Consider the following 26,783-nt stretch of genomic DNA (forward strand, 5'->3'; position numbering starts at 1 on the left):
GATCCTTTTGAAATTTATTTCCTTACATTTCATCAGCGTGAACAGGCGCACACAGGCGTTGTAGTCAGATCTGCCAACACATGTATGCAGGTGCATAGAGCAGCGTTCACAAACGTTACCTGCCATTTGTAACGGGTTTATAAATGCCAGCTGGTGATACCATATTAACAGACGTATATAACATCGAACGGCAGGGAAAAGGAGACAAATAATGACCTCATCGGCTTTCCATACCAGACCGCCCCTTGACTGAACCGGGACACATAGCTGGCAAAGACCTCCTCCTGGTCCGGCCGTTCATACAGTGCACACAGGTCCTCTGGGATGGGGATCTTCAAAACCTCATCCGTGTATGGTGCCGCGTGCACAAAGACTTTTTCAAAGATGAGGTCCATCACGTCATCCACATACCCTGTGCAATATTTGACACACAAATAATAGTTTTTTTAATTTAGTTTATGTTTTTCATTTTTGTGTGTCAGAAGTCTGTTTCTGATTTTGTCATCTTGGTATGTTACACACAGAATTTATATTTTATCTCAGGTTTGTTTATTTTTACTTTATTGTGTGTCGGAAGTGTTACGAAACTTAAGTGCAATAGTAAATATAACATGTACATAGGTTTTTGGGTAAAAAATAAAGGAATGTAACACTATGGAATGTTGGCTCAGTCTTCACTGGTTTGGCTCTGCATTCTCCCTTCCTAGCCTTTGGGAAGTGAGCAGAGCAGCGGATGTTTTTGCATGTGGTCGGTCGGCATTTTTGTTGTAATATAGGGCAGCCAGTCTTGAAGTACAGAAGAGAGAAAATCCAAAATGTAAATAATAGCAAAGACTGTACACATGTTCACAAGTTCTAAGTAACTAAAGTTTAATTTACCTGGACAGCATTCCAAGAAATGGAAACAACGTTTTTAGAAGCAAAACAAAGAATGACACTGTGGAAAGCCTCCAAAGATGAAGTCTGGTGGTGGGGGCTGAGTTTTGGAACATCCTTCAAGATCCTCTTATTTGTCAGCACCTTCTCCAGCTTGTAGAAGGCAGGAGTTCCTAAAAAGGAGAAACAAATGTATATTTTACATCATAAAACATGTGCATTAATTTGGTATTCTCTACGAGTACAGTATATGCGAGTGTGATCGCACATACACAGTGATAAACACTATAGCATATTGCTTTGACACGGTCCTAACCTGCAGTGAGAGGCTGCCTGAACGCTCTGTTTTTGTCTTGTTCCGCTAATTGGCACATTCGGGTGTATTTATAACTGATAGAGAAAAGACAGAATAGAAAGGGAAGACTGAGCAAATAATTTAAATAAATAAATAAAAGGGGAAAACAAGTAAGGGATCTGACAACACTGAAGTTGGCACCTCTGAGCACCATCCCATGGCACCGCGAGGGTACTAGGCCTCTGGCAGAGGTCAGCAAGGTTGGGCCTGCAAGTCACTCAGTTGTTATGGGTTAACCTTCTTTGGGCTGCGCCCAGACCCTTAGGAGGGTGCTGGCTCATTGCAGACATCTATGGCCCCTTCCAGAGCCTGCCCACAAACCCTTGGGAGTGAGCCGACTCTGTTGGGGCCAGGAGGCATTTTTAAGTGTGTGTCCATCCAGTGGACTCTGTCTATGCCCTCACCCTGCCCTGCACCCCCCTCGTGACTACCACACCCCCTGGCAGAAGCCACAGCTGAGCCAGAGGTGCCGTCTCCGGTACTGGTGGGATGATTTAGTGAAACTTAGTGAACTAGAAGGAGGAGGTAATGAGTCTATAATATTATAAAGAGTACAGTCTAGTACAGTCACAATTCTCAATTGTGAAAATGGTCTGAGAACTCAGAAATGTAAGCTACTCTGTGCTGCTTAGGCCCTAGGGAGGAGTCTTCCTGAGTGTCTGCTGTTTACCCTGCCTAGTTTCACCTGAAACTGACCTTCTTTTGTTTCCATGATGGCCTAGTAATCAGGCCTAAGTTGTTTTCTGGCTGCACCTCCCTCATCACTGTTAAGTACCTGATTAGCATAAGATTGGCTTGACCATGGTGTTAATACAATAATAATACAATAATAATAAACTACATTGCTCTGTTTTTGTGTGTTACACAAAAACAGAACATTGTAGTTTATTCAATTCAATGCAGTGAGGAAAACCGCAAAGAACGGTACATAGGTGAGACTAAACAGCCACTTCACAAAAGACTTTATCAGGACAGACGACACGCTAACTCGGGATTGCAGAGCGCCGTGCATTTGCATCTAAAAGCTACTAACCACACATTGGAAGACAGGGAGGTGAAGATTCTAAGTAGAGAGAAGAGTTGGTTTGAAAGAGGAGTCAAAGAAGCCATTTTTGTGAAAAAAGAAAAACCCTCTTTAAACAGAAATGGTGGTCTGAGATTCAACTTACCAACCGTTTACCACATTAACACATGGTCAAGCCAATCTTATGCTAATCAGGTACTTAACAGTGATGAGGGAGGTGCAGCCAGAAAACAATAGGCCTGATTACTAGGCCATCATGGAAACAAAAGAAGGTCAGTTTCAGGTGAAACTAGGCAGGGTAAACAGCAGACACTCAGGAAGACTCCTCCCGAGGGCCTAAGCAACACAGAGTAGCTTACATTTCTGAGTTCTCAGACCATTTTCACAATTGAGAATGACTTCCGAATATTACTGTTTTGGCGAATGGATGCAAGAAGATGCAGAAGGTGATTTATAGTGTTTTGATGGATTAACTCTCCAAAGCCAAATCTCTGAAGAGCAGTGTTGTTAATAGGTTTTCAATGTAATGAGTCCCCCGGGACCCACAGGTGGTCATTTGAGTGGGTCCCAGGGAAATTGAGTGGGTCCCCAATAAAATTTGACAAATTGTAGTGTTAAACTCGTGTTTGATGTTATAAAATATATAATCATAAACTTTATTTATAGAGCACTTATCAAAACAAAGTACAAAGTGCTTCAGAGAGAGAAAATACCTGGCAAAAGCTCTGTCCCCCTTAGTCTTCAACCTGGACTCATGAAGAGACAGAAGACCCCTGCCTGAAGATCTCAAACTACATGAAGGTTCATAAGGGATTAAAAGGTCTAAAATATAATCAGGAGCCAGGCCATGAAGAGCCTTAAAAGTAATCAATAAGATTTTAAAATCAATCCAGCTTCCAAAACATGTTCTCCTTAGAGGTTAGGATCTTTATCTCGTCCATATCAGCCCGGTTCTTTATCAATACTCTTATCGGTTCTTTTTCATTAGAATTTGGGGGGGTAAATTATCTTTTTTTTTTAAATAAATTCAGAAAAGGATCAAAATGTATTTATATTTTAAATAAAAATATTGTTTCTAGAGCAGCAACAGTGAAGTTCACAACATCAAAGTCACTATATACGCTCAATAATATCTCACTGGAAACAAATCTAAAATGTCAGTAAAATAAACAATATTCACTTAAATGTATTTATTTTATACTGCGGCAATTCATAACAGAAGTTATCTCATTGCACTTTTCCATAGAGCAGGTCTAGACCGTACAGAGACCCAACAATTCCCCCAAGAGAAAGCACCTGGCAACAGTGGCAATGATTGCAAACTTGCTTTTAAGATGCAGAAACCTTGAGCAGAACCAGACTCAGGGTGGGCAGTCATCCGCCGCTGCCGGTTGGGTTGAGAGAGAAAGAGAGAGAACATACAGTAGCACAATGCAAATTCCACATAGAATTTTAAAATAATAATGTAATGGTAGTGGTAATATTAATAAAATAATAATAGTAATAATATTGATAGGAATAATAATGATAATGATAGTAATAAGACTAATAATAATAATTGTAGTAGCAGGTGTTGAGCAGGAACACGGGGGGCAGTAGGTGGCCCGCAATCACAGATCCAGACTCTGCAGCTCCAGAGGCAGAAATACCTGCTAAAAGAGACAGAAGGAGACATGAGAAAGCACAAAACTATGGGGGAGAGAAGATGTCGAGTTAGTAACATGCATTTTTAGGATAAGAATGTGTACAGAGGGAGAGGAGGAGAGAGGAACATCATGGAAAATCTAGGCCTATAGCAGCATAACTAAGGGATGATTCAGGACTCATCTGAGCCAGTCTTAACTATAAGCTTTATCAAAGAGGAAAGTCTTAAGCCTATTCTTAAATGTGGAGATGGTGTCTGCCTCCCGAACCCAAACTGGGATCTGATTCCACAGGAGAGGAGCTTGATAGCTGCCTCCCTTTCTACTTTCGGAGACTCTAGGAACCACAAGTAATCCTGCTTTCTGGGAAAGCAGTGTTCTAGTGGGGTAATAGGGTACCATGAGCTCTTTAAGATAAGATGGCCTGACCATTAAGAGCTTTGTAGGTGAGAAGAAGGATTTTAAATTCTATTCAGGATTTTACAGGGAGCCAGTGCAGAGAAGCTAATATTTGAGAAATGTGATCTCTTTTCTTAGTTCTTGTCAGTACATGTGCTGCAGCATTCTGGATCAACTGGAGAGTCTTAAGGGACTTATTCGGGCAGCCTGATAATAAGGAATTGCAATAATCCAACCTAGAAGTAACAAATGCATGCACTAGTTTTTCGGCATCATTTTGAAACAGGATGTGCCTGATTTTTGCAATGTTACGTAGGTGAAAGAAGCCAGTCCTTGAAGTTTGTTTCATGTGGGAGTTAAAGGATAAATCCTGATCAAAGATAACTCTGAGGTTCCTTACGGTGGTGCTGGAGGCCAGGGCAATGCCATCTAGAGTAACTATATTTTTAGATAATGTGTCTTGGAGGTGTTTGGGTTTAACATTAGAAAATTGCAGGTCATCCAGGTTTTTATGTCCTTAAGGCATGCTTGAAGTTTAGCTAACTGATTAGTTTCATCTGCTTGATCGATAGATATAATTGGGTGACAATGAAGTGGAGTGTTTCCTAACAATATTGCCTAAAGGAAGCATATATAAGGTGAATAGAACTGGTCCAAGCACAGAACCTTGTGGAACTCTGTGACTAACTTTGGCATGCATGGAGAATTAATCGTTAACATATATAAATTGAGATCGATCTGATAGATAGTATTTAAACCAGCTTAGTGTGGTTCCTTTAATGCCAATTAAATGTTCCAGTCTCTGTAATAGGATGTGATGTGTGTCAATGGTGTTTAATGCAGCACTAAGATCTAACAAGACAAGTACAGAGACAAGTCCATTGTCTGATGAAATTAAAAGGTAATTTGTAATTTTCACCAGTGCTGTCTCTGTGCTATGATACATTCTAAATCCTGACTGAAAATCCTCAAATAAACTATTGTTATTTAGAAAGTCACATAACTGATTGGCGACTGCTTTCTCAAGGATCTTAGAGAGAAAGGGAAGGTTAGATATAGGTTTATGGTTGGCTAATAGCCCTGGATCAAGAGTGGGCTTTTTAAGAAGAGGTTTACTTAGAGCTACTTTAAAAGACTGTGGTACATAGCCTGTTAATAGATGTTAGACAGATTGATCATATCTAGTAAATAAGTGCTAACTAATGCTCTGAGATTACGGAGGGCTTTCCTATATGTTTTAGGACTATCTTGCCAGACTCAATGAGATTCTTCCAGATTGGTGGAACACCATTTGCTTTCAAGTTTGTTTTAATTTGAAGGTTTGGGGGTTATACCATGGAGCTAACCTTCTTTGTTTTATTATCTTCTTCTAGGGGTGATAGAATTGAGTGTTGTTCACAGTGAGCCTGCAGCACTATCAACAAGATGGTCAATTTGGGAGGGGCTTAAATTAGCATAGGAGTCCCCTGTTATATCGAGACATAGCATAGAATTAAAGATTGGATCGCTTCCTTAAATTTAGCTACAGCATGCTGAGCAGCAGTGTTGTAGATGAAGCCAGGAGGAAAAAAAAGAGATCACTGGCCGCTGACCCTTTTATTGGCCTGGTGACTTCAGGGGTCACAGGTCAGACTGACCAATGGGGGGAGTTCACACCTACGTGTGAATACCTGGATGTGAATACTCTTTTTATTTCTGTCACAGTACAGCTCTGCTCTGATGACGTTATCGGCAGGTGTGTAATATTTTGACTTTGAACATTTGTATGAGCAAACCTCACAGATAAAAGTCAGAGACGTTATAGATAAGAAAACAAAATATGTTCTGGCATGAGGCCCAATAACTTTTCCATACAGTTGATTTTTTACATTGGTATGCAGAGGTCTGGCCATCTTTAAACAAATTGTAAGGTGTTTAATGTTAAATATAATGTTGTACAATGATAGGTGATTTGCAACAGTTTTTCTTTCACATTTTCATCTTAGTAGGGTCCAAAACCTAATTTATGAGGTCTTAAAGTGATACTGCACCCAAAAACTCTGGAGTAACTAAAACTCAACCTCCTGTACTTTCTCTTCAGTGGTCATTCTAATTTTCTAGACAGAGAAAGTGTCTGTGGTCATCTTAATTTACTGACATTAGATCCAAAGTATTAAAATGTCCCCAGAAACCTCTTAAACCACTCCTGCAGTTCTGTGTGCTACTTATGCTTTTTTGTGCAGAGCCTGCTGGGAATCACATAGTAGGAAATAAAACACAAATGTGGAAATAAACTGGAAGGAGAATGCTTAGTAAAAATGCATGAATGGGTACTATAAGACTTGTGACATGGACCTCGAACCTTCAGAATAAAATATGGTTTCAAGGTAATTTAATTTGTTATTCATCTTTATAACAACTAAATTAAAGCACATAATCTGTGTCAGAAAAATCACGAGTTTGCTTTAATGTGTTCAGTATGCTGCACGTAATACAGTGATATTCAACCGATCAGAGCAGTTTGTAATTTAAATACTGTGCAAGTTATGTTATTATTATCATTTATAATTTATATGTTAGGGGAATGGAAAGGTCAGGGGATATATTTTGAGATATAACTTGTGCTTTAACCAAAGATGAATTGTACAATGGCTAACATGTATTAAAGGACAGGTTCACAATTTTTCAAGTCAGTCTTAAAACAATAGGTGTTCTTATGTACAACTTATAATTTTTTTTAATTAAAACATTTATTTGGAAAGGGACTATATACAATATTAAACGTAAATGTTACCATTTGATGTATTGTACCAGAGTTATCTTGAAGCTAATTTTCATCTGCAGTCCCTCGGCAGGTCACAGTGAAACAGGTTTTGCTTCCTGTAACAGGAGGAATTCCTGTTCATATTGGCCATTAAGAGACCCAAATGTGCTTCTGAGCAAAAATGTATTCCAAAGTTTATCTGAAGTTAATATCAGACTTCTGTCGTATATATGATCTTCGAACCCACAAAAATGCAGAACCACAAGGTAGCTTAGTCACTTGATTCACACTTTATTATAACAAGCATGGATATTGGACCGGGGTATAGCAGTGGAGAACAGGCAAGGTGGAGATGGCTGAAGAGGCAGGCAGACAGGCAATCCAGAGAACAACAGGAGCTGATCACCAGCACAGGATAATCCTTTGGGCAGAGCAGAAGACAGGATCAAAAACACAAGGAAACAAAATATACTTGCAAAGTACTTAGCTGCATATTTCTTAGCAGAGCCTTGACGTAGTAGTGTACAGGGACGATCTGGCGTCGTTGTAGTGGAAGAGTCTGGCATATAAGCTGTGGAGACTGATGAGTAGATAGAGGACAGGTGTGCCGGTGATCAGCAGCAGGTGAGGATTCATGGAGCCGGTGACATACACACACACACACACACACACACACACCTACAGACAAGTAGGGGACACACAGGAAACACCAGGAAGGGGAAAACAACAGAGAACACAGGGCTGAAGAGGCAACGGTGGCAGACTACCACAACTTCAGCCATCCGAGTCAGACAAATCAAGTGGATATCTCAGTTACAGCCTTTTTGTACAAAGTTCCCTTTTTGTGTTACTGTCCCATCACTATAACTCAGCATGGAAACACTGTCCGGGGAAACACAAAGATGTCTGTAACTTTGGAAGATACAACCCAGACTTGAAAATTTGTTAATCAAAAAAAAAACAATATTTAAAAATGTGTCTGCTACAGCATACATATCTGCTCTGTAAATCACTTCTTGTGTTGTCCTTTGAGAAAAAATCAGAAAACAAAAGAGAGAAATTTATATTTTATATTTTTTGGTTTTATGATGGCGCCCCTAGTTAAAACACAAGAGCCATAGACTTTAAACAACATTTAGCTTTAGCTTTCCTGCTAAAGTCTCCATCTTATTCTAACTTACAAACATGAACACACGACTTGTCCTGCACCTTAGCTTGTTGAACGAGCACTGCTAACTAGTTAATTAAAACTAATTAGCTGCTCAGCTGTAGCACATTAACAGCATGTAAATGTACCTGCAAATGTCACTTGGATCCAGTTAGATGCTGGTGTGGTTACTGTTCAATAACACTCTGTCTGCCCATGACCACCCACCAGCTGCTGTCAAGCAAACACAGACACACATTTCTGATCAAAGACGTTTTTTCTAAATGTTATGCTAGTTGGACTGTAAGTACAGTATTTTTCTGACAACACCTGTGCTTTCATTTAGCTGCTATAACGATTAAATCCTATGTTATGTAACTTATAAACAAAAACATTGTTATTCCGCACTTTAGTTCTGAAGGGCTGTTTGGCTTCCAAGGTTCCCTGAAATTATGTGCTCAGCTCAGCAATCTGTTTTATGAATTCAAGTGTGCAGTTTAGCAGTCCATGGGCACAGATTATCACACCATTATTTTCTTCTAACGTATGATCTCTTGGGAGCTCTGTATTTCTGCAATCTGAAAAAAGGGGGTGGGGGTCCTAAAGGAAGAAATATTAAGATAGGCAGACTTCTGTCATTTTGTATTCTGTATTCTGTATTATGACACCCAATGAGGTGGGGGTGGCCAGACCCAAACATACTACTGTATCTTCACTGGTCTAACTGGTCTAACTTACTGGTCTGTAAGTTATGACACCAGGAGGTGGCAGTGCTGTGTTGTGCTGATGACTTCTTCTCCTCTCATGTGTCAGAGTGATGTTGGAGGCCAGCGGACCCTGCAGCGACGCTGGACCACGTTTGCCAAAGCTCAGCTGTTGTGCCAGGCTGACAATGAGCTGCCCTACAATGTGATCCAGGACATAGACACCCTCCCACCAGCAGAGGGAGCTCCTGCAGATGACACACTTTTTTATGGCATCTTCACCTCCCAGTGGTCAGTAAGCTAAAGGGCCATGACATGATCCATACAGTACCTAATCTACATTCCCTGAAGCTATAGTGGTCTGTTTTCCCACAGCATCAAGTGTCATTTTCTGAGGGTGATTTAAGTATGTGCCTCTCAAAATGTTTTTCTCAACCAGCATGTTACTTAGTCTCATTGCACTTGACTTGAAAATGTCCTAACCATGCTGAGTGCTTGTGTCACTGTAAATAGAGTTCAAAGAAATGCTGATACAACTCAGCCCTCAACACAGTCTGAGACCATCAAAATAAATGAAATCAGACTGTACAGTGAAAGCTTTTTGTGGATAGGGTAAGTTAGAAAAAAACTGTCAAATATGGCAATGTTGCCAAATAAGTTTAAACATCTTGAGATAAAACACCTATTTTTAGACAGCAAAGATACATACATACATAAATAAGAACAGAATCAATGTATGGTAGGATACAAGATTTCATGTGTATGTTTTTTGTCCTTGAAAGCCTAAAATGTAAGCAAATTTTACTCTTGAACAGAATGAAAGAAATGCAGAAACCTATTAGAATTTGTATTCTATTAAGTTTAAGTTGTAGTCTGCACAGTAACATTGTGTGTGTGTGTGTGTGTGTGTGTGTGTTGGTGGGATGGGGGGTGGAGGATGGTGGGGTGCATGCTGCAAAAAATAAATAAAGTTTGGGAACCACAAGAAGGATAGTTGAACATTTCAACATGGGAAATATGCTGTCACATACAGGATCTTGTACATGTTCGTCTTCTTCTTAGCATGTCCACACAAAAACTATATCTTGTTCAGCCAGAGCTGAACACAGTCTTTGCTCTGTCATTGTATTCTGCATGGTCTTCAGGTGTGCATGGCTGTTTATAGCAGTGGACAGCATAGTAAGTAGTCCATGGTCTGTGGATCTGTACCACATTCGCACGTCACGTCTTCGCTCCCCAGGTATCCCCATTTCTGCAGTGTTACCTTGCATCGCCCGGTTCCAGATCGCAATCGGTTAAGGCATTTCCAGTCCACCCACCTCGAATCCATGCCGGAAGGTAGAGTTTCCGATAGTGTACAGACTATTGCACACAATAACTCTTACTGTGCTTTCGGCTTCGTCGGGTGTTACAGTCTTAATGTAGCTTTTTCTGGATTTTAGTCTGCTCTCGACAGGTAAGTGTCCATGAAGCAGATGCCGAATGTCAGAGCGCTGGCGTTGGCCTTCTTTTCTGCTTTCTGCGCTGCCTTTGATTTCAGGAGGGGCTATGCCTGATAGCATGTACAGTAGGAATAGGCATTTCCATTACTGAGGTTGATGCGAAAGAATATGATGCTATGCAATTCAGTATGGTACAAAGAGTTTGATTTTATTTGTTGTTTGTTCCAGACCATGTTACTAACAACTTAAGCTTGGCTACCCTGTGGTAGGCCATTCTTGAGCCTTCGCCATCTGCTCCTCTTATCTCCCAGCTCAACATAGAGCAGTCGGTTTTCTAGCTTTCGATGAGTTCCGTCAGTTGGGTGTCCTTTGCTATCTCCTGGGTCTTGTAGAGGACGTGTCTATGCTTTATGGTCTCGTAGGCAGCAGAGAGATTAATTGGTAACTACTCCAGTTACCATCCCTTTCTTGAAGCTGTCTTTGATGTGTGGGGTGAGGTTCAGTACTTGGCTTGTGGTCGATTTGCCTGGATGGAAACCTGCTTACTCCGGAATGAGGCATTCATCAATGGCGGAAAGCCAGTGTGTGGTAAACTCCGAGAGACGTGTGCTTTTCAAACCTAGAAACACAAACAACAAAAACCCACCCAAACATAAATTCAGAAACATGTATAGTCCAAAGCAATACATACTGGTGAAATAACCACTGAATTAGACCCACTGTAAGAGGTCAGTGTTCAGTGCTCAGGTCAGTGCTCTTACACTACTACAGATAAGAAAACAACACTCTTTTAAGGGCAACATACTTATTTTGGATGGAAGACAGGCAATTTGAAAGAGGCAAGGAGGATATAAACATCCAGGTGGAGCAGGCACTCCGTCAGCAGCAGGAGGCTTCGTCAGGAAGGGTTTTTGTGTGCTGCAGCATCATGTTGATTTTGTCTGTAGCTCTCATTCATAGTGTCATGTTTGTTTCCCATTAACCAGGTCTATCAACTCTGGACAGTCAGCAGTATGTTCATTCCGCCTGACTGACATCAAATCAGTTTTCTCTGGTAACTACAAAGTCCTGAACCGGGACACTTTACAGTGGAGCACACGGGTTCAAGAGAAGGTCGCAAATCCAGGAGAGGTAAAAGGTCACTTCTAATTGATATGAAAATGGAGAGGGACTGCTGTATCTGCTAAATTAGTCCTTGAAAGGAAGAAAACTTGTACAGTTAAGACTCTGTAAATCAGTAAGACATACAGGCAGATACAGTGGTGTGAAAAAAGTGTTTGCCCCCTTCCTGATTTCTTTTTTTTTTTTTGCATGTTTGTCACACTTAAATGTTTCAGATCATCAAACTAATTTAAATATTAGTCAAAGATAACACATGTAAACACAAAATGCAGTTTTTAAATGAAGGTTGTTATTATTAAGGGAAAACAAAATCCAAACCTACATGGCCCTGTGTGAAAAAGTTATTGCCCCACCTGTTAAAACATGACTTAACTGTGGTTTATCACACCTGAGTTCAATTTCTCTAGCCACACCCAGGCCTGATTATTGCCACACCTGTTCTCAATCAAGAAATCACTTAAATAGGACCTGCCTGACAAAGTGAAGTAGACCAAAAGATCTTCAAAAAATAGACATCATGCCTAGATCCAAACAAATTCAGGAACAAATGAGAAAGAAAGTAATTGAGATCTTTCAGTCTGGAAAAGGTTATAAAGCCATTTCTAAAGCTTGCATGGCAGAGTTCCAAGACAAAAACCACTGCTGAGCAAGAAGAACATTAAGGCCTGTCTCATTTTTGCCAGAAAACATCCCCAAGACTTTTGGGAAAATACTCTGTGGACTGACGAGACAAAAGTTGAACTTTTTGGAAGGTGTGTGACCCATTACACCCATCTGGGGTAAAAGTAACACTGCATTTCAGAAAAGGAACATCATACCAACAGTAAAATATGGAGGTGGTAGTGTGATGGTCTGGGGCTGTTTTGCTGCTTCAGGACATGGAAGACTTGCTGTGATAAATGGAACCATGAATTCTGCTGTCTACCAAAAACTCCTGAAGGAGAATGTCCGCCATCTGTTCGTGACCTCAAGCTGAAGTGAACTTGGGCTCTGCAGCAGGATAATGATCCAAAACACACCTCCACCTGAATGGCTGAAGAACAACAAAATGAAGACTTTGGAGTGACCAAGTCAAAGTCCTGACCTGAATCCTATTGAGATGCTGTGGCATGACCTTAAAAAGGCAGTTCATGCTCGAAAACCCTCCAATGTCAATGAATTACAACAATTCTGCAAAGATGAGTGGGCCAAAATTCCTCCACAGCGCTGTAAAAGACCCATTGCAAGTTATCGCAAACGCTTGATTGCAGTTGTTGCTGCTAAGGGTGGCCCAACCAGTTATTAGGTTTAGGGGGCAATCATGTTTTCACACAGGGCCATGTAGGTTTGGATTTTGTTTTCCCTTAATAATAACAACCTTCATTTAAAAACTGCATTTTGTGTTTACTTGTGTTATCTTTGACTAATATTTAAATTTGTTTGATGATCTGAAACATCTAAGTGTGACAAACATGCAAAAAAAAATAAGAAATCAGGAAGGGGGCAAACACTTTTTCACACCACTGTATACTGGCTTTAACTCAAGCTGGACTCATGTTCCAACTTATTTTAGGAAGTTTCAGTTCTGCGTAACCATTGAAATTGAAAGATCCAAGTTTATTACAACTCAGGCCTTATTTTCATACTTTGGTCCCTTTCTATCACTAAAAACATTGTACTCACCAAGTTAATAGCTGATATCTGGGAACATTAAAAATAAGTCCAACGTCAAGATAAATGAGCAGTCAGACAATCAGACTGGTTGGAAACAAACCACTTCAGATATAAACACACTCACACTGACAGAAGCTTCACTCTGATGTGAGGAAAATTAACATTATGGAAATTAAATTCTGATAATAAACAACAAATGACAACAAAACTATGAAAATCAGATCCAAGTTGTAATGAGTTGGAATTTTTTAATAAATGTGGTTTAATTTCCTTAACATTTAGGTATCTTTTAATGCAATTAAATTGTGAACATAGTGTGTTCAATTTGTATTACTGTCAACCTGCCTTTTTGTGTGGTAGTGCGGCCTACACAACGCATCAGACAATGCCCTGCGCTTTGTCAAAGAAAACTTCCTGGCAGATGACAGTGTGCGGCCAGTTGGAAGAAGCCTGACCATGGTGTCTGCTGAGCACAACTACAGCCATCTGACTGTCCAGAGAGTCCAGGCTGCCAACAACAGAGAATACACTGTCCTGTTTCTGCTTACAGGTAGGCCATGTTGGAGGCAGGCCACTATGTTCTATTTTTCAGCATTGCCTTACTTGAAAAGCATAATTTCTCCCTGTTCTGCATAATCCAACTACCATACGGAAAGGCCTAAGCTCTACATCACTCTCACAGCTGCATCACTCTATAAGAAAAATACATTGCCCATCCTCTCAGCACTTCCTCAGCAGCGTCTCCACTTCTTAAATTTCTTCTTAAGTCCTCCCCTGACTTGCTGTTGTTTCTCTACTGTTGACTTTGTAATAAAGGCATAAAATGCACCTAAAATAGTTCACCCTTTTCCAAACTCACTTTGACATACTGATCACCAGCACAATAATTCATAATGATTAAGTTTTGCAGGTTATTAGTAAAGTACTGCATTTGAGTAAATTGGAGTGAATAACCTCATTGTATGTAGAACTCCGTCAATGTTTAGTGTCCATTGTTAAGAAAAAACAACTGTGTTGTTCTGACGGCATCGAGGTCTAAGGCACATACCCTGTTACTGTCCGTTGTGAAATCTGTTACACACATGATGACTCTTGTACTTTAAAGTATATGTGTGAACACAATGTGTGTACCTGCTTATTGCTTCCTGTGGCTATATTTGAAGGGTCATTTGCAAAAACAGATCTCTGTTTTTATTTATTTTCCTAAATCCAGTTTTTTATTGTGCACTTAAGGAAATATCAATCAAACCGGTGTTGGTTTATTCATTTTAAGAATGACGTTTATGTGTTTTTACAAATGCACTCTTCATTTGTTTGTTAGATTGGTATTGAGTGTGGGAGTTTTGATGTAAGAACATTGGCTTCAGGTTGTGGTTGGGTTTGGCTCAAAGTTTTAGCTTCAGTTGTGGGCCAGAGTCATATCTCATATCAGAGCTGTGGGAGACCTCAGAATTCATTTGTATTTCCATATACCACACCTTCAATTATCAGTCATCCAATCACATCCTATCAGCTTGCACTATCTGCACCCACCCACTATGGTGAGAGCAGTGGCAGCAGGCTGACTGTGGAGGGGATGTTCTTGGTGTTTGTTGTGTTGAACAGATCTGAGCTCTATGGGGCTGAAAGCTGTTGGGAACTTGTGGAGATGTCATGTTTTTTTCTGATGCTGACAAACCCACTGACAGGTCCATGGTACTATGAGTAATATGTGAGTACTTATAAATGTACCATCTGGACTGTGTTTATGAAGGCTCACTTTTCTGAGTTGTTTGCTGATTTTCCCCCTCCATCGCTTTGGTTGAACTGGTAGGAACTTAAATCCCAGTGTCGAGTTTTAACTTGTCTGTCAGGATGAACTGAGCTGTAGGTTTGGGGATTTGGACTGAGATACCTGCACTCCACCACACATACTGACCTGTCATCTGTTCACATACCCAATCATAGCTCATGTTTGATAACTTGTTTTGTTGTTGTATGTTATGTTAACATTCAGTGTTACTCACCAAAACACATTGTGTGTGCCCTTGAGGTCTAACAAATATGGTGAATGTATTTTCTTCCTCATAAAACACTTGCAGAACAAATGTTTTGAATATTTGAAATCCTGCATTCTTTACATCCATGTTTGCTAGCTTTTCAGTCTTCTTCTTCATTACATTTGTTGGCACATTGCTAAATTTCTTGACACCATACCACAATCAACTATCGATCAGTGGAATAGTATGAAACCAGCAGCACAGATGTGATCATGTGGCCCGCATGCTCAAATCTGTGAGCCACTCATAAAAACATTGCTCCATAGCGCTACCAGTGGTCACTCCACAGGGTCCCTTTAAATCTTGATGTACAGTAAGTGATGTTGGTGTTTTATCTGAGAACTCTGACTGGCACCTCAACAAGTTACCATCAAAACACTTCAACATAAACTGATGTTTCTGTCAACTACATGTGGGTTGTACAGTATTAAGTATAACTGTATAAACATAATTGTGTTTTCTCACTAACTTTGTTTCAGAGTCTGGTTACCTACACAAAGCAGTGCTGCTGCAGGGTGGGACCCACATCATAGAGGAGGTCCAGGTTTTTGAGCAGCCTCAGCCTATCAAGAGCCTGAAGCTCTCCATAACCAAGGTACACACTGAGAGGAACATTTACTTTATGATTTAGTTAGTCAGAGATTTAGACTAGATGCCTTCAAGATACCAATCCAAATCTCGATGACTGGGCATCAACAACCTCATGCACCAGCCTGTAACCCAGTGCAACAGCAATTGATTTGTGTGCACTGAAGTGTTAAAACATCACAGATGAAGGGAGACAATTTGACAGACCATTTGAGAAAAGATATGAGTAAGGATTTTATACTGATAAAGAGTTAGCATTCTTCCGAATGTACAGGTAAGTAAGCTTACAGTGGCCACACACACAGGGCCATGTAGGTTTGGGTTTTGTTTTCCCTTAATAATAACAACCTTCATTTAAAAACTACATTTTGTGTTTACTTGTGTTATCTTTGACTAATATTTAAATTAGTTTGACGATCTGAAACATTTAAGTGTGACAAACATGCAAAAAAATAAGAAATCAGGAAGGGGGCAAACACTTTTTCACACCACTGTATATTGAGTTATAAAAAGGCATCAATCTAACAGGACTATGGTGACAAGCTTTGACTGTCTTCTCACTATCACACCATACATATCATATGTACGCTGGTTACAGTTATTACCTCACAGTCAATAGCAACAAGAAAATTGTACCTGCTCTTACGCCTAATGAGAACTGACAGCTGTAGAAGACTAAGTGACATTTTGAGGGAGAAGTAGTATGAAACTGTCTGTAAAGGAAGCTTCTTTTCCACCCGACTGCACTGAAACATTTTAGCCCTGTTATGTACAGTAACCCTGCAACCCTGAACAGCAAAGGGGAGTATGAAAATAATGGATGCACAGTGGTTATTGTAGCTTTCTCAACATGAATAGCTTTGAAAGTAATATAATAACATGACAGATACTGCCGCCATGTGGCCATTTATGAATAACACATTTGGGTGATCACCCACAAAATTCTATTCATTTGCGTTTTGCCATGCTGTACCATTTTCTTGTTGGTTGCCCAGTTCTTGTAGCATATTTTACATAAACTTCCATAACTCTGGAACCCATAGTGCAACTGCAACCACGCATATGCACATTTAAGATAAGATAATCCTTTATTGATCCCCAGAGGGGAAATTCGGGTGTTACAGCAGCACCAGGACAGAAATAAGTACAGATAAATAGAGAAACTTAATAATAATTTGTTTAAGGTACATTAAATAAAAATAAGAATAGAATAAAATAGAAACTATATAAGAACAATTAAACTCAAATTATCAGCAATAGCAGTACACATACAATACCCACAACTAGTGTTGTACTTAAACTAATAGTGCAATACTGTCTCAAGCAAAGTGACACAGTGGTGTGATTAGTAGCAGCAAAGTCAGTAAGTATAGTGTATGTAAGAGTAATATGATATGGTAGTGATGTAGTAGAACATAATGTACAGTACAGCAATATAGCTCAGAAAAAGATATAAAGTATAGAATGAGCATAGTATAGTGTAGTACAATATATAATGAGTAATAATAATAATCATATAAAAGTATATAAGCATATTATAATATATAAATCCCAGACACTGTGGGAATTGGGTGTGTGTGTTGTGCCAAAAAAATATCTGACACATGATTAGTTTAAGTGGCCTTGATTAAGTGTTCATGAGTCTGACTCACTCAAACCAATTGTGCGTCATTCATCACTGTACAACATTTCCATGTAGATAATGGGATCTCTATAACCATGTCTATGGTATTTCCAGACCCAAATGCAGATAAAAATTATGAAAATGAAACATTGTGGTCTGGGTTGTCCCAAGTATTGTAGAGGCCGGTAATTTTAACTCAGTTTCACCTGGCAATGTACTGTTTATCCAGCAAGGAACAGTGGAAAAAATATCCAATTGTCAGTGTTTCTGTTTTTACTCCTTCATGCAATGAGTATAATAGTTGATTTCTCCAATGCAGTGCAACCATATCATAAAAAAATAAAACATGGTTATATACTGTCACTGATTGGTCCAAGTCACGTAGTAATGCTGAAAATGTTCCTTGGTTCTGTGGAATTAATGTCTCACTGGAAACACTCAGGGATGTTTTTACTTGTTATTCCCTGATAATCTTGATATTTATGGAAAGCTAAGAGACTTATTCAAGTGAATCACCTCACTAATTTTTCTTATTTTATACCATTACACCAGACATCAAAGCTTGTGTAGCATGTATGTGACACTGGTGATCAGGATTAGTCTTCACAAGAGGTTCATGTAAAAATAATATAAGAATACTGTTATGATTGTATAATTGCAGGGTATGATATATGTCGGCACATCAGAGGGTGTGGTGAGGGTTCCAACAGCCAACTGCTCTTTCTACTGGACCTGTCCGCAGTGTGTTCTGGCCCGAGACCCCTTCTGTGGTTGGGACCCTTTCAGCAGGGCCTGTGTGGAGGCCTCCAACAACCAGACCAGTCTGTGAGTACCACAAGATTTTGCCATTATTATGTTGAAAATGTCTCATATTGTGTAGAAACATTTTAGTTGCCTAGTCATTTTAGGAAAAACCTTGTTGATTGAATGGAAAAGATACCAATTGTCTAAATTATTGGGTCCTAGGAAGCTTGTGGGCACTGCAAAAATGTTTAACAAGTGGCTGTTTTCATTTTGTCATCATGCGGTTACTCACATTTTTGGCATATCTAGTAGTGGTAAGTTAGGTAACTAGATTTGCTTTACATTCTTGAATCTGTAATCCCCAAGAATCTAAAGCAAGTCCAGTTACCTCTAGATATTCCATGACCTAGATGACTGAGAGTCCTCACAGACATTCATTTTTGATTGTCAACATCACCAGTTGTCATTGTCATTTTTGATTGTTTGCCAAGTTTCAAGATGGCAATTAGATAGTCTTATCATATTAGTTAAGACCATCTAATATGAGCCTGTCAGAATGCAGACACCAAGGGATGAGAGTAGAGGAAGGACAGTGGAGTGTTGCGTGCTACTGATAGCCAGTAACTGTTTTTGTGAAGATTGATTTCAAGTTGTTTCAAGGAGATGAGGAGGTGCCTTACACCCTCTCCTCATTGTAAACACTAAGTTGTGGGAATATTAGGTTGTTCCTGAGTCGGCCAGGTCTACATCAATTCTGTCAACACATACTTTACTGCATAATATCGCTTTACTCCAGAATCGCGTAGCACACCTTTAAATTATCTTCTAATTTCAATCACTTACAAAATACCAGTGTTAGCGACTGCATTACTGTAATTCCATTACTTTTGGCTCATTAATTGTTACTTTTATCTTACCTGAAAATAGTGGACAACTTCAGAGGATAGCAGACAAACACAGCTTAGTTTAGTCCCCAGTTTTTCAGGTTTATGATCTAACGTCACCCGATCTTACCGTGGCGCAAGACAGTTCAGGTAATGTGAGTTTGCTTTTCATCATAGTGATTGTAATGTTTCTAATAGAAACTTAAGAAACTTGGGTTCATCAACTAGTTACTGTAGCAACACTCGGTTAACATACATCCAGCTTTGTGTGAGTCTTCTTCTACTAAGTGTAGCTTACAGATAGGAACGCTTGTCGTTGCTGCCCTCTGGTGGTCGGGAGTTTTAACTCCCATCAGTCATAATGAGTACAACGATAGTTAAAATTTTACAGTTGTCAAATAATAGTATAGCTATGTGTGCACTAATGAGAATTGAAGCAGACATTTTAAAGTAACGCAAAAGTTACTTTCTCTAGTAACTAATTACTTTTATATACAGCAGGTAAAGGAATTCAATTCTTTTGAGAGAAGTAACTAGTAAATAGTAAATAATAAAGAGACAAAGCTTAGACATGTCTTGTTTACTCTTTGTCATAGCTAATGTCACCAACATGTTACAATGATGCATGTTTTTACAGGTTATATAAAGCATTTACATTGGTAGGGAGAGGAAGGGGTTCGGGACCTTCGGAGGCCACATCCTACCGTTGAAGGCTCTAAAAAATAATATTTCATTATTACAACATGAAAATACATACTCCTAATAATGTCACATCATCAGCATCACAATAGTTAATTAATTTTGATATTTAAATTCACCCAATTCATCCCTCATCGGGATGGAAGTGGATGGCTGCTGGGCTGGTGTCAGCCCACTGCTGCTCTCTGTGACTTCTGGCCAGAGATTTGGCCTTTGCAGCACGGTCCTCCGCCTCCTCTGTGATGTCGGACATCTTCTGAGCCATCAGTCCCTGGGCCTTGGTGGTGTTCCTCCTGACCTTGCTGGTGTTGCAGGTGTAATTGATCTCGGCCAGGAGGTGGCCCAGGTCTGGTGTTATCCGACCTGATGCTAGCAAGGGGTGGGGTGCATCCTCCCCAGCCGCGTTGAAGCAGGCCAGGACGGTGATGTGGTCCCTGGTTCCTGGGGCCTGCCTATATGAATTTTTGATCCCTTGACAATGGCGCCAATCTATTGAATTCAATTCTACGTTTATGCCTACGTTGGCATGACACTTCATGCGTCAGCGGCGATTATGATTCACTCACAGTAGTAAAATACACTAATACACTAATGGTTACTATAAACTAGCAAAAAATGGCAACAAACCACCATGTTCTGAACAGACACATTACATTCAGAAAGTAACATTTGAATTTTGGAACACAAACAGCAAACTTAGTAAATTACTCAGTCCAGCACCCCAACATGGGAAATGAGTGCTGTCACTACAATATGTAGCACCCTGGCACTAACACCAAGGCGGCAGCAGAGCTGGTAGCAGAGGATGCTAAGGCTATATTGGCAAAGTATTCCGGAGTTCTAGTGTTTATCTTGGGGGATATTAACAGTTGCAGACTGGACAAGGTTCTGCCATCATTTCAACAGTATGTACCACCATTCCCACTAGAAGGGAAAACATCTTGGATTTGTGCTACGGTAACATTACCGACGCATTGCGTGCCAGGTCAATGGCGTTGATGCCCTGACCATATCCACAGACTATTTTTCCCCTTTTTTAAACTTTATTAACAACATAATAATTATTAATAATAACAGAAACTTACAAACGCCACAAGCCACAATCCTACAGTGCTCCACAATGTGTCATGGTCAGGCACCTTGCCGTGCGACCCCTGCAGTTTCCCTCTCCCTGTGTGTCTTGTGTGTCCTCCGTTTGTCTCTAGTGTATGTGTGTGTGTATGTGTTTCCTGGTCTGGCTTCCTGGGCTCCTGCCTGCTGTTGATCACCGGCGCAGCTGTCACCAATTAGTCATCAGTCTCCACAGCATAAAGGTCGGGCTCTTCCTCATTACCAGTGCCAGATCATCTCCATATACTTACATCCCTCTCGCCGGTGATCTCAGCCATGTCACCTCACGGATCTCTGCCAACCTGTTTGCCTGTCTGGTCCCTGCTCCACCAGCTACCCAGCGGTCTCCCTGCTCGGCCAGCCACACAGCGGTCTGCCTGCCTGGCCAGCTACCCAGTGGTCTCCCTGCTCCGCCAGTTACCCAGCGGTCTCCCTGCGGTCCTTGAGAGCTACGGTGAACGGCCCTGGTTACGCCCTTGACTAAAGACTACATTCATTCATTATCCTCTGTGTGAATAAATACTGACTTACCCTCCTCTGCTCATTGTGTTCTGTATTTGTGGGTTCTGGTTCGTACACTACGACACAATGGTCGTAGGATGCCATTACACAACTCCAAGGTGCTATGCTTATATTTTATTCTCATTTGATGCAGTTGTATTGTTTGGTACTGGAATTTTTATTCCTGACCAATTTGTTGCTGCATTTAAAAAGTTTATACCTGAATTGTAATTCCTTTTTAATATTGAAGATTTTTTACCAAGTTGCTGGTGCATGATTATTATTTTAATAATAAATAACAATTCACTAAATTTATATCTATATATTTATGTAAAACCAATGTTTAAGTCAAGCCTGATGTTGTCTTACACATAAAAGAATGATCCCAGACTCTTCCACACAGTGAGGCATACAGCTTATTACAGCTGCTGTCGGCCCTCAAGCTCCTCCGAGTACTCTGCTCCCTCCTCCCCATCAGGCTAACAGCCCTCTTCACACTAATGACTCCCCCCCTCCCCCGCCTGTAACCTCTGCTGTGTGCCTGACTACTGACCAGGTGAGAGGACAGCTGATGAAACTCCACTCAAACAAGGCTGTAGGCCCCGATGGAGTTAGCCCCAGGGTGCTAAAAGCCTGTGCCCCCCAGCTATGTGGAGTCCTTCAACATGTCTTCAACCTGAGCATGAGTCTTCAAAGGGTCCCTGTTCTGTGGAAGACATCTTGCCTCGTTCCTGTGCCAAACACGCCACATCCCAGTGGCTGCAAGGACCACAGACAGGTGGCACTGACCTCCCACATAATGAAGACCCTGTAGAGACTAGTGCTGGAGCAGCTGCGGCCCATGGTGGGACCCCTCCTGGACCCCCTTCAGTTCGCCGCCCCGGCTGGGAGTTGAGGATGCCATCATCTTCCTGCTGAACCGCATCCACACCCACCTGGACAAGTCGGCAAGCACGGTCATGTTTTTTGACTTCTCCAGTGCTTTCAACACCATCCGGCCAGCCCTGCTGGGTGAGAAGCTGGCAGCGATGCAGGTGGATTCCCCCCTTGTGTCCTGGATTGTGGACTACCTGACTGGCAGACCACAGCATGTGCGCCTGTAGCACTGTCTGTCGGACAGCGTGGTCAGCAACACTGGGGCCCCTCAGGGGACTGTCCTCTCTCCCTTCCTCTTTACCATCTACACCACAGACTTTAGCTACCACACAGAGTCCTGCCACCTTCAGAAGTTTTCTGATGACTCTGCTGTGGTGGGATGTATCAGTGGTGGTGATGAGACTGAGTACAGGGCTGTGGTGGGGAACTTTGTCTCATGGTGTGAGCAGAACCATCTGCAGCTCAATGCGACAAAGTCCAAGGAGCTGGTCGTAGACCTACGAAGGGCCAAGGCCAGTGACCCCTATTTCCATCCAGGGGGTCAGTGTGGACATTGTAGAGGATTACAAGTACCTGGGAGTACACATGGACAATAAATTGGACTGGGTTAAGAACACTCAAGCTCTGTACAGGAAGGGCCAGAGCCGCCTCTATTTTCTGAGGAGGCTGAGGTCCTTCAACATCTGCTGGACAATGCTGAAGATGTTTTATGAGTCTGTGGTGGCCAGTGCTATCCTGTATGCTGTTGCATGCTTGGGAAAGCAGGTTGAGGGTAGCGGACGTTAACTGTGACATTGTGGGGGTGGAGCTGGACTCTCTGGCGGTGGTGTCAGAGAGGAGGATGCTGGCTAAACTACATGCCATCTTGGACAGTGTCTCCCACCCACTCCATGATGTGTTGATCAAACAAAGGAGTACCTTCAGCGGAAGACTCATCCCCCCAAAAAGCACCACAGAGTGCCACAGGAAGTCATTCCTGCCTGTGGCCATCAAACTCTTTAACTCCTCCCTCTAAGTGTCAGTCTGTATGACCAGTCAAGTAAGTCATTAAACTGGACATTGATCATTACATCTCTGCAATACTTGACATAATTGTGCAATACTCTGTGTCAATACTCCTGTGCTATATATTCTTTTCAGTTTAAAATTCCCTATTTATTGATATTTATTCATACCTCTATTACTGCTGTGCAATATCCTCCGTCTCATTATAATCTTAATAAGCTACACTTAACTTGACAGTTCATGCACTATTACCTTTTACCGTATTATTATCATCAACCGGTAAACCCACTTGTACTTCACACTTATTTTATACTTATACCCACTTGGTACTTAATTTATTTTCTGACCTGTATTATAGTGTATTATATTTTTTGCTTAGTACTTCTATTCCTGTGTGCACTGACGTGATAGTGAGCTGCTGTAACAAAAGTTTCCCCGCGGGGACCAATAAAGTATTCCTGATTCTGATTATTAATTAACACTAAACACAGGTATCGAATCAGTACTCGGTATCAGCTTTTCACTTCCTGGTCTCCTCTCCCTGTTGCCAGATGTTAGATACCTGTAAATGCATAAGTAAGAAGTAAGTTTAAAGGCACATTTCATGTCTTGTATATTTACCACATGCATAGAAAACATATTTACCTTAAACCAAAGCAACATTACAATTTCTATAGCCACCTTTCCTTTTAACATCTTGATGCTCCAGTGAAGGAAATAAAAATCTCTCTCTCACACACTCACACAGACACACATACACACACAAACACCCCTTACCTACCTTTTTTACTTTATCATCCTGTCTTACCTTCTGTTTCCTTTCTCCTGTCTCCTCTTTTCTCCTTCGTCCTGTCTCTTTTCTTCTTGACTTCTATCTGTCACTATTTCTGTCTCTCTTTCTGTCTCCTTTTGCCTCTCCTTTGGTCTACTTCTCCTGTCTGGCTTTTTTTCTGTCTGCGTTCGTTATCTTTTCAGGTAGGAATATAAACCACACAAGAGCACAAAGTTGAGTGCCAAAAACATAAAATTTTGGTTAACCTTATGTATAATCTAGCAATATATTAAATTGGAGGTTAATCTATATAACCAATATTTCTGATAAGAGCTTTTACTGGCCTTCAACATATGCACAGACACAAAATTATTTTGATTATTTATTAAATCATGGTGCCTGAATATACTTGATGTGGCCTAGCTTATGAACAAGAAAAAAAAAACATTTGAATAGCTACTGTGGCAATATTTTAGCATTAAGTCCTTATTTTATCTGTCCTGTCATGTTTCAGAGATTAGAAAAAAACAGCTGTATTTGCTATGGGATTCTTTGTTAGTCTTTTAACTCTTTCCCACAGCGACAACGTTTTTTCACACATCCTATTTTTCTGCCTTCCTCCAACTCAACTACTGATTATGTCACGCATTATCCTATATTTTTTTATTTGGCTAAACAAAACAGTGTAAACCTAGCTTCAAAATGCACTTGTATGAGTACAGGGCTTAAGCTGCCCAGTGAAAGTACACACACCATTTAGAGGAGAAAAGTGTGTAGTGAACCTTTTGGTGGTTTTGGTTCAGTTTTTGAAAAAGATTTCCTTGGAGCCATTAAACACGTGGCTGTTTCAGTGTTTGTGTATCGGTGAGTGTAACTTTAACACAATGGCTACTGATTCAGAAGAGTCCATGATAATATAAGTAGACACTTGACATTGAGTATCAGAAAAGACTTGAAGAAGTTGTCATACTTGCCAACTTTGTAAAGTCGTATGAAAGCAGGGAAGGTTTCCACCAGTGGTACCTTTGTATCCTTTACGTCTAAAGCAGGAGCCATTTGTTCATATTATGATAGTGATTCTCGTCACTAAAATTATTACGAAACAGTATGTTGAAAATGTCAACAAAGTTGTTGGTACTGGTATGTAGTACCTAAACTAGTGTGTGCAGTTTTGCTTTATTAACTCCAGAAATTGGCTCTCATAATAAGCGGGGTAAAATGTGGTTAACAACTCAAAACCTTTACACAATGCTTTGAAAATATTCAGCAGTAATCCGCTATTTGGCATCAAGGCTAAATCAACTGCTGCGCACCATCCAGTCCGACAGGAGTTCAAACTTTGCCATAACCTACTGGTAAAAGTTTAATGTAGAGTTGCTGATAGCCCCAAAGTATTTGGCTCCTTACCACAGTTGCAGGGAGCTATGGAAAGGTTCCATTGCATACTAAAATCTGACTCGAATGGTTGTTCAAACTCATCCCAAGGAGTGGCATGAGATTGTCCCTTTTCCTATTTTTTGCTATTAAAGATTATAAGAGAACTGAATCTCTTGGGTTTTATCCCATTCAAGCTTATATTTGGCCATGAGGTTAAGGACCCCCCAGCACTTTTCAAAAAAAAGATTGTTGAACTGAAGTCTCCAGGGGTTGTGCTTGATTTATTATTTTTTCAAGCTAGGTTACACTCAGCATGTGAGGTAGCTAGTAAAAACTTTGCTGGGGCTAAGATGAGGTACGATAAGATGGTAGCGCAGTGTACCTTCAATCCAGGAGACCTAGTGCTGATGTTATCTCAAGGGCCCCATGACCAGTTTGGACCTGGGTTTACAAAGTGTTGAAGCATGTTGGGGAGGTGAATTGTATTCTTAGTACCCTTGAATGCCGAGCTAAGATCATACTGTGTCTTGCAAATGCATTAAAGATGTATGAAGGTTGTGAGATTGTGGGCTGCTGTGCAGTGCCTGAAGTGGTGGAGGAGAAGAGAAGTTTGATTTGTTAAGTTTGAGTTTTTACATCCAAGTTCACTTATTGTGCTAGCTGCTCATGAAGGGAGAGGTTAAAGAACACTGTTCTTACGTTGATGACTTTGTGATGTACAGTGAGACATGGAGGAGCATCTGGAGCAGATCAGGTGTCTGTTTGAGTGGCTGATAGAGGCAAACCTGGTTGTGAATTTGGAATGGGGAAAGTGACTGACTTGGGACATCAGGTTGGCTGTGCTCCCTGAAGTCCAAGCTAGTGTTGACTTTTCCGCTCCACGTGCCTGAACACAGCTTATGTGGTTTTTGGGTGTGTGTGTTTTACCAGTGTTTTGTTCCACTGCCATTTGAGCACCAGTGACCACCTTGCTGTGGAAAGAGGTTAAGTAGGGGATAAGTATAGGTATTTTGAGGTTTGCCAGTGGTGACAAGCTATTCAGACCACAATACGTTAGCTTTCCTGGCCAAGTTTCAGCATGCCAATGCCCTAGCATTCAGATGCAGCTTGGTGTTGCAGCTATAGAACATTGAAGTCAAGCACATTTCAGTCAAGAAAAATGTGGTAGCCGATTCCCTATTCAGCAGCTGAGAGAATTCCAGGTTCAGGTCGATGTAGGTAAGATTGTGGTAAAAGTTGCTCAAAAACCCCAATTGGGAAGACTGTTAAAATTATCTTGCCTTCTTGAGAGTAGAGTTTATTTTAGATGTGTGTTTCTAAAAGGAAAAAAACAGAAGAAATTGTGATGAGTCTGTCCAGTGTAGTGACATATGGCTTAGAAGGCATTAAAATTATCATAGCGAATTACCTTAATTTCAAGTAAGAGGAAGGAGCATAATAATGCTCACTTCCGGCT

At 40.7% G+C, this 26,783-nt stretch overlaps 1 protein-coding gene across 3 annotated transcripts in view; it reads left to right on the plus strand.

The window, feature by feature from the left end:
* The window catches only part of sema4ab (sema domain, immunoglobulin domain (Ig), transmembrane domain (TM) and short cytoplasmic domain, (semaphorin) 4Ab), a 50,521-nt gene that overhangs the window by 18,166 nt on the left and 5,572 nt on the right, over positions 1-26,783 (plus strand). For all 3 annotated transcript variants that reach the window (XM_044170519.1, XM_044170516.1, XM_044170517.1), the window contains exons 9-13: positions 9,001-9,182; positions 11,320-11,464; positions 13,469-13,658; positions 15,627-15,742; positions 18,021-18,184. In XM_044170519.1, coding sequence (XP_044026454.1) covers positions 9,001-9,182; positions 11,320-11,464; positions 13,469-13,658; positions 15,627-15,742; positions 18,021-18,184 — 797 coding nt within the window. The remainder of the gene's footprint in view (positions 1-9,000; positions 9,183-11,319; positions 11,465-13,468; positions 13,659-15,626; positions 15,743-18,020; positions 18,185-26,783) is intronic.

The sequence above is a fragment of the Siniperca chuatsi genome, linkage group LG17, assembly GCF_020085105.1.
Source record: "Siniperca chuatsi isolate FFG_IHB_CAS linkage group LG17, ASM2008510v1, whole genome shotgun sequence".
Classification (NCBI taxonomy): Eukaryota; Metazoa; Chordata; class Actinopteri; order Centrarchiformes; family Sinipercidae; genus Siniperca; species Siniperca chuatsi.